At 37.8% G+C, this 8,249-nt stretch overlaps 2 protein-coding genes across 4 annotated transcripts; both read right to left on the bottom strand.

Moving 5' to 3' along the window:
* Window positions 1–66: 66 nt before the first annotated feature.
* Window positions 67–3,652, bottom strand: nr5a5 (nuclear receptor subfamily 5, group A, member 5). 3 transcript variants are annotated; one of them, XM_055035208.1, is made up of 7 exons: window positions 3,404–3,649; window positions 2,862–2,977; window positions 2,605–2,746; window positions 1,064–1,773; window positions 835–954; window positions 609–756; window positions 67–491 (listed from the first exon to the last, which is right to left on the bottom strand). In XM_055035208.1, the coding sequence occupies exons 1-7, from the start codon at window positions 3,501–3,503 to the stop codon at window positions 244–246; spliced, it is 1,584 nt and encodes a 527-aa protein (XP_054891183.1). In that variant the 5' UTR covers window positions 3,504–3,649; the 3' UTR covers window positions 67–243. The 3 variants fall into 3 exon arrangements, with proteins under 3 accessions (XP_054891183.1, XP_054891184.1, XP_054891185.1); XM_055035209.1 differs by having other exon boundaries at window positions 2,862–2,972; window positions 3,404–3,490; XM_055035210.1 differs by lacking the exon at window positions 67–491 and having other exon boundaries at window positions 653–756; window positions 864–954; window positions 3,404–3,652.
* Window positions 3,653–5,071: 1,419 nt separating this feature from the next.
* On the bottom strand, window positions 5,072–6,970 carry soul5 (heme-binding protein soul5). The gene is made up of 7 exons (XM_055035857.1): window positions 6,890–6,970; window positions 6,724–6,783; window positions 6,526–6,607; window positions 6,196–6,316; window positions 5,638–5,774; window positions 5,390–5,553; window positions 5,072–5,299 (listed from the first exon to the last, which is right to left on the bottom strand). Coding segments are annotated over exons 1-7 (657 nt in total). The 5' UTR covers window positions 6,892–6,970; the 3' UTR covers window positions 5,072–5,208.
* Window positions 6,971–8,249: the final 1,279 nt, after the last annotated feature.

The following is an 8,249-nucleotide window of genomic DNA, read 5'->3' as shown; positions in this document are numbered from 1 at the left end:
TATAAAGAATGAGAGTGAATAACATTTTTATTTTCTATTTACAAAAGTTATTAGACACAAAATTGCTTGACTTTACTGGATGTATTTTATTGCTTTTGTTGAACAGTTTTGCTTTTCCTGTTTACATGAAATAAGATGACACCTGGGTCCTCATTTAACACTGATTAGGAAACCTCATAGCATGACCCATCTTCATCTTAGAACATCTTTGAAGGTGATCATTTTTCAAACTTCAACACCCTCCTAGTTGTGCTTAGCGTGCAGCATCTCCGCAAGCAGAGAGTTGCAGGGTAAATCTCCAAGAAGGTGGCGCTGGTACAAATAGTCCTCAACTTGCAAGCTAATGCTGCGCACCTCTGGGAGCCGAAGAAGCAACTGCCCAAACTTGTCCAAGTGTCCCGGGTGGCTCTGCTGGGTATGTTCCATGAGGGCTCTGTTCACCCTCTCCTGAGTTTGCTCTACTTGTCTGCGGTTCTGGACTGACTTCACATCTGATGTGTTTAAAAAAAAAAGCACAAAAAGCGGGTTGAACACTAATAGCGACTGCATTAATGAAAGATCAAAAATAAGGTCTGTCTCTTAACAGCTATTGAATTAAGAACACTAACCTGGGTTGAACAGGACAAGGTATTTAAGACAAACAAACTCGTGTCTGTCAAACTGGAGTGCCTTAAGTTTGAAAACAAGGTCTTGAGTTCTTGATACTAAACTACTTAATGTTGTTCCAGCCTGGGACATAATGGTTGACACTTCAATCTGCATCACAATAAATCACAGTTAGTGATAAGTGTGCGAGTGATGAAATAAAACAATAAAACATGTCTAATACTTAACCTGTTGACCTGTGACCAGATAAATACAACCTTCTTTTCCATGAAGGACTTGTCTGCAGAGGTGGTCTAGGACCAGCAGCTCACTCCAACAGCTTTGCAGGAGTGACATCTGATCATCCACCTATCAGGAGCACCAAGGTGTGTAAAGTAAAAGACTAAAACACTTGAACTCTGGAAACTGCATAGCTCTTATCCTGCTGTCAGTTGGTAGTGTAGCAGAATTTTCTTACCTTGAGCTCTTTAAAGAGATTGCTGTTTCTGGCCCACTCCACAAGTCCAAACAGAGTCTGGTCAGCTATTTTGCACATGATGCTGAATGTATTCAGGCAGTCATGCTTCCCTCGATTGGCCTGCTCTCTTTGCAGACTCGCCAAGACTTTGGTGCGTAGCTGACCCTCATCTTGTTCACCCTCCAGGAGCTGGATGAGGAAGCTGGGAAAAGGAGTGGTTGGTGGAGGTGTTGTCTGAGTACCAGCCTGGGAAATGGCAGGTGCTGAGCTTGGTGTGAAGCAGGGGGAAGATGTTGGTGTGGATGAATGGACTGCAAAGTGTGTGGGAATGGGGTCGTAGCTGAAGCTGGTTTCCCCTTTATGCTGTGAGTATTCAGGGAAACCACAACAAAGTCCACGGAAAGGCAAGGATGGAGATGATAGCACTCTATGATTGTTCATGGTACAGTCCAGAGGCATGGGTTGACAACTTTGCTCCATCTCAGACGGATACATAATGTGGGATAGATGAAAAGCAACTGAAGACGATGTATTGCTTGTTGGACCACTTATTCGATGGTCATTTGGAGATTGGGGACCAGGTGTTTGCCTCGTTTCCATCTTAATCCTGCAGGGATCTGTGTTTGCCTTTTGCTGTTTCATCTGCCTGTCGCGTCTGTACAGAGGCCCAAACTTATTCCTGCCACCTCTCATACGATCTGCTCTTACAGCTGAAGGCAAAAAGAAGCCATAATTAAAAGGGTTTGACACCAACACTTGTAACATCTTTGGCAAAAATAAATAAATAAAAATGAATAAATAAACATTACTTGGGGTCTAAGTGGAATAACATATCATATTTGACCTACATTTACAAATTTCCTGTATTGAAATTTTGCCACTTAAACCAAATCTAGGATGATTTAGTTTCATAAGGAAGAGATGGACATTTGCACTGCCATGAAAATAGTATTTCCTCCTTTCAAGAGGTATTTTCTTTTAATTTTCCTGTTTTTTAGTCACACTTAAGAATTTCAGATATGTCATAGTATTGAGTTAATACAAAGCACTAATTTGTAATGATAATTTGAATTATTAAGAGAGAATAAGGTACATAGAACAGCAGATCAGGGTAACACTTTATTTGACAGGTCGTGAATAAGACTGTCATGAAACAGGAAACATAACACCTGTCATGGACATAAGTCGTCATGAATATTGATGACTGTTGTCATAAAGTGTAATTTGGTAAATCATGACACTTTTAATACAAAGTTGACATTACTCAAAATGATCTGAAATCTTGATCTGATAAAAATTTGTTATAAAAGTATTACTGATTAAACTTTAGCTTTAATAACATAAAGAATACATAATTTTCAGACCCTACCCTAACCCTTTTATCTCTAATAAATATTTCAGTAGAGTTTTTCAGTGTAAGTGACATGAAACATTTAAGTGACAAATAAAATCCCTGCAGAAGATGTCTAATGATGCTTTTTCACAGCATAGCATGTGACAAAGAAGCAGAATTACATCAAAAGTGTTGAGAAATTATATACCTTCTTTTCTCATGCCTACAGCCAGACACTTCTGGAAGCGGCAGTAAGGGCAACGTTTTCTTTGGGACGGGTTCATTGGGCAGCGTTGTTGCTCTGAACAGGTGTAATGCTTGTTATTCTGCACTGAGCGCTTAAAGAAGCCCTGTGTGAGAAAGAAATACTGCTAGTGTGTTGATTCTGTCTGAGGGGGCAAAACCAAATTGAATCTGGGCCTCCATCATCATAGAATGACTAAATATGAACAACTTATTCCATACCTTGCAACTCTCACAGGTAAGCAGTCCATAGTGGTATCCTGACACTTTGTCACCACAAACCGGACAGCTCTCCTCTGACTCTGACCGACTGTCTGCCTCAGTCTTTTGTTCCTGAGCTACCAAAAGACAGTAGATACATCAAAACTTGTGATTCAATTTTTGACACATACTTATAGGTAAGGAAATGGATTAAGATCAATAGCGCTCACATGAAATGGGGCTTATTGCTCAGCTATTGAGCAGGCAAGGGATACTACAGGACCATCCCTCCACTGCAGAAAGTATCTTATCACTCATCTAGATTTGTTCGACTTTGATAACATGCATGACCCTTATATAATTTCTACCTACACCATGTCTAGTGAATGAAAACTGTACCACATACATTTTTGAATCGAAAGTCCTTTAAAGTTATATTTTTCATCTCTGCAAGGAGTCATTGCTTTGCCAACAACACGTGTTCATTTTACAAAAGGTATTATAAAAAAAAGTTTGAATTTTAAAACAAAAAAGTTTCACTTTGCAATCCATGCCGTACTCACATGTTGATGAACCCTCCTGGGTTAACAAATCCTCTGGATGTCTACCAGAGAAATGGACAGGAGGCTGAGGCTGTTGTGTATAATACCCAGGTATGTCCATCTTCTTGGGACATGAACGCCACAGTCAGCTTAGTTTGATCTTCATTGTTGCAAAGACCAACAGACAAGACAGTCGCTGCAGGAGAGCCAGAGAAAAGCCAGGCGGTGGTCAGGCCCAACAGCTCTGATGGACTGACAACTGTTGGAGGCCCACATTTGGACTTTGGTCCATAGTGGGTGTCATAAAACCTCTCCTGACTGGCACTCCTAACCAGTCAGTATATCAGCAAGCTGGCCCGCCGGCCCCTTCCTGGGGGTCAGATAGCCACCTGCTGGAATCTTACTGAAGTGAAATCACTTCTGGATCACTGAACCAATCTGAATCCCAGCAGATAAGATAAGAGTCCATTAAAGAGCAAACAGGACCACTGCTAAACTACAAACATGCAGATATGACCTTAGATTATTTGTATTCCTATTTTAAGGTTTGCAAATTGTGGAAAGCACACTTCCTTTTCAAAACACCCTTTAACATTTATCCTGTTTGAAAACAATGATTAAATTACTAGATCTCCAAATTGTGCTGAACATGAACATTTTCATAATACTGTAAAAAGATTGATTGCTCAATATGTGGGTTCAGTTTTCTTCTTGCTTGCTTGATTCTCAGCTTCTTCCTTTTCTATAATTGTTATTGGGTTTCAGGGTGAAAGTGGACTTATTTCTAAATATCACCAACACTGATGACAAATGTGTTTATGTATTACCGTTCACAATATCATTATAGAATAGCTCACTTACAGATGAATACATAATTTTCCATCTTTCTGTTTCTTGTTATTCAAAATAAGCAACGTTAGTTTAGCTGTTGCATGTTCTTTATTTCTATAGAACTTTAAACACTTAAATGAAAAATAATGGCAACTGCTTCAATCTGCTGTAATGCATTTGGAAGCATTTATGGAAAATTACATAATTATAATTATTTAGTTGAAGAAAATAAATATAAGGTATATATTTTGTCCTGCATAGTAGCAATGTTGCAAAAATAAAGCTATGGTCTCTAGTACTGCAGTTAATTCAAAAACTGAGGTTTGTAAAATTAATTCATTGCGTTTTACAGCTGGCTAAAATTGAACAAATCTCCACTTTGCAAATAATACATGCATTATTACAATGCTGTGTGCAACAGATTATGTAATAAAACTTGTATGTATTATCTTAACCTTCCAGACAGTGGTGATAAGATACAGCTGAAACACAATTAACACAAACTGATCCAGTCACACAGTGACGTCAAAGTCAAGCCATAACGGCAGCTAAGGTTCATGGTTACCATGGATACGTTCAAATATTATACAGCATTGCATGATAAGTTCTTTATCTGCTCATTTTAAACTAGATATTTAGCTTGAGGTAATATAAACATAGCTTTCATAAAATTGGTCAGGTTTTCATGAGATCAAGGAGGCATCAGCTCTTTCAAGATTTAGTTACCATTAGTGCCATCTACTGGTGCAGACGTGCAAAGCTTTAGTTTACATATCGTACATGTACAAAAATCTATCATTCACAGACCCATAAATAAAGAAACAGAATTATTGCTGCACAAACTACTTTATTTTTCAACAACAAAAAAATGAAAGCAAACTCAAAACAATTTACAAAACGCCTATGATTATGGCTTTGCTGTCTGTGTGTTCAAACAGGTTTATGTTCAATTTTAAGCAAAGTTCAGCTGAAGCACAGGCATTGTGTTCAGAAATCTATGCAAATGGTTGAAGACCTGGGTTACACACTGCATCCCCCTCAACAACGTACCACACCTCACAGTGTCTCTTTTTCTTGGGCTTCGGACTACAAGAACATAAAAACACACCGAGATTTTAGAATATGACTTCAACATGCTGGGGTTGTTCCAAGCATTTGTGCTTATCATTTTATCACCTGTCATATCCAGCTGCGAAGTGGAATCCTTTCCTGTACTGAGCTTTGGCAGTGTCAAGAGCATTAGACAGTTTCTTGGAGTACTTATTGTCAGACCAGGTGCTCAAGTAGGAGTCATAGTCGACGACATAGACATTCATAGCAGGCATTTCTTGGATGTAAACCTGCAAATTAGCAAAAATGTTTTATCTGCAGAAAGCAAAAGCATATCTCAGAAAAAAAGATTCAAGTTTTATAACAAAGTTTACGTCATCATTTGTAGGTTTTGGGGGATCCATCTGATATTCTGCTGGCAGCAAGAAACTCATTGTGAAGACATCCGTCCTGAAAATGCTCTTTTCAGGCATTCCCATCAGAACTGGAGCGGTCATAGGGATCTTTTGGCCTGCAAGGGAACAGAAATATTGCAATGTGTACCAAAAAGAAAATATGTACACACTGTCAATACAATTGAATAAATAAAATTCCACATTTAGATGAAGACCATTTTAATAAAGAGCAAAAAATAAAAAATAAAAAATAGGACCACAATGTTTCAGTGTTACTAATCAAGACATTTACTTTTTTTTTATTTGGAAGTCAAATTTTGAATGAAAGACAGTAAAGAAATTTAGGCCAATTTTTTTCCTACAGGCTATTAAAGTCTGTTCTTTAGTTTGTAATAAACAGTATCGCCTTTGTGTTTGTGCTTATTGGTCACCTTGTGTGGAATTTTAATTGTTAAATGTATTTCTTTTCCCTCACAGAAAAAGCTGTAAAGAAAGAAGTGAGTGAAAAAAAATGGTAGCATCAAATCACATACTAACTTGCTTCATTTTCACCGGTGATGTACTTGTACAACTTCCAAAACGCTGGTACCATCATAAATTCCATAGAGAAGGTGGTGTAATTAGTTGTGACCCATTTCACAGAGTCATAATGCCGCACCTGAAAATTATTATTATTATTATTGTTATTATTATAAATGCATTTATTTTATGTCATTCTCAGGAACGTTCTCCCTCGAATACTGATGGAGATAGGTGCTAGCCCTGCACAACCCTTCAAAAATGAACAGATATAGACAACAAATAGGCACTTCCAAACAAATATGAACCATTTTTATTGTCATTTTATTTGTTCTTGTAGACACTCACCTCATATATGGGGTTCTTGCAAATCAAGTCAAACAGCAGGCACTGCTCTGTCTCATTGCAGAAGTCCAGTTGGGAGGAGTCTCTGTAAAGTCAAAACATACATAATATTCTCTTATCTGCATTCACAAGGAAATGTTAAAGTAGCATCTACTCATACCACATGCTGAGTGAAAATGTCAGTAAGTTAATTTTTCATACCCAACTCTGGCCTCAGCAGTTAGAACCAGCAGAAGACCCAGAAGACCTGAAAAACAAATCCTGACACAGCAAATGTAAAGCGTTTGTTTCATTGTTATTAAATTCAACTTCAATGCATTTCTGTTCACCAAGAATGTAAGTTAAAATAAAATGAACGTCTACTTACATTGCAGCTCACTGTCGCGTTCCCAGTGTCTCAAACCGTAATCTCCCCACACTGACCCAAAGCAAGCATTTATTCCCTTCTGGTTATGAAAGAAAAACAGGCTCCTCCCTGAACTCCTAATTCAGTCCAGACAACAGAGAGGCAGGACATGTGAGAAAATCTCCACAGAAGCAAAAGAATGTGGGAATACTTGCTGTCTCACTTACATAACCTCGCCTTTGTGTAAAACTTACATTTATGTCACACCAACTGATGTAATGACAAAGGATAGATATTGTATAATTTAATTATAACTCCCATACTGTTGAAGAAAGTGTTTTGCGTCACTTCAGACAACATGCCACAAAGGTCAGGAACTGTAACCTTGACTGTAACATCATGCGTTTACATGCAGTCATGTAGATGGATGGGTTACTGAACCAGAAACAATAATTCTCTCTTTCGACTAACTCAAAAACATGCTTTTTTCTGTTCTGATTTGTTTTGTTCTGAAATAAATAAATGAATAAAATATTGTACATCCAACATAAATGAAATTCCCTCAGCTGTTGATCACTGATGGAAAAGCAGATGTTCTTTTTTATAAACCAGAAATTAAATCTTTATATGTTGTGTTTTCTTTTTTGTTTGTGAGTTCATTTTGCTTTTATTGTTACCTGATATGTGTTTCTTGTTCCTCAGCAGAGGCATAAAGGCGTGGATGCAGCTTATTGGATTTCCATTTTAAGATAAATAGACATATAGTCTATCATCTGTTTTCAGAGCGAGTTAGAACATTGTGTTTTTTCTGATTGTCTTGTTCACACACAGTTTTATTCATCAATAAATTGTATAGGAACAATGTGAAAAAACACCTTGGTTAGCAAGCAGACAAAAAACTTTCCTGGGAGAGAAATAATGAGAACGCCAAGGGAATTAGAGGCATTGATGAAATCTTTTCTTAAAGCCCTCACGATACCTGTTTTGTCCTCAGGTGACACCTGATCTGGGCTGGGAGACAAAATGTTCATTCACACCCTCTGCATTCAACTCAATTCATTTAGAAAAATACTCTTTCAATCCCAGACAGAAATTAAATGTTCTATCTCTAGACAATTTTCTTCAAAGTTTCTGTAGATGCTGATGGCTGTGAGCATGGGTCTCCTGTAGTGGTCAGAAATGCAGAAGCAATTTGAAAGCTCTGATTGAAGACACTGTTGTTTCATGAGGACAGTGGTTGTTAGGGCTTGCTTTAACTTCTTCTGTGAGGTGTTTATGTATTTTTCCCAAGTTGATGTTTAGGTTTTTTCAAGGTATTCTGGCTTCCTCTCATTGTCTGAAAATATACCTGTTGGGTCAGTTGGGCTTCTCTAAAATGCTT

This window comes from Poeciliopsis prolifica, unplaced genomic scaffold (assembly GCF_027474105.1).
Source record: "Poeciliopsis prolifica strain line A6 unplaced genomic scaffold, Auburn_PproV2 SCAFFOLD010, whole genome shotgun sequence".
NCBI classification, from domain to species: Eukaryota; Metazoa; Chordata; class Actinopteri; order Cyprinodontiformes; family Poeciliidae; genus Poeciliopsis; species Poeciliopsis prolifica.
The sequence above is the reverse complement of the archived record's forward strand: the minus strand, read 5'-3'. Positions and strand labels throughout refer to the sequence as shown.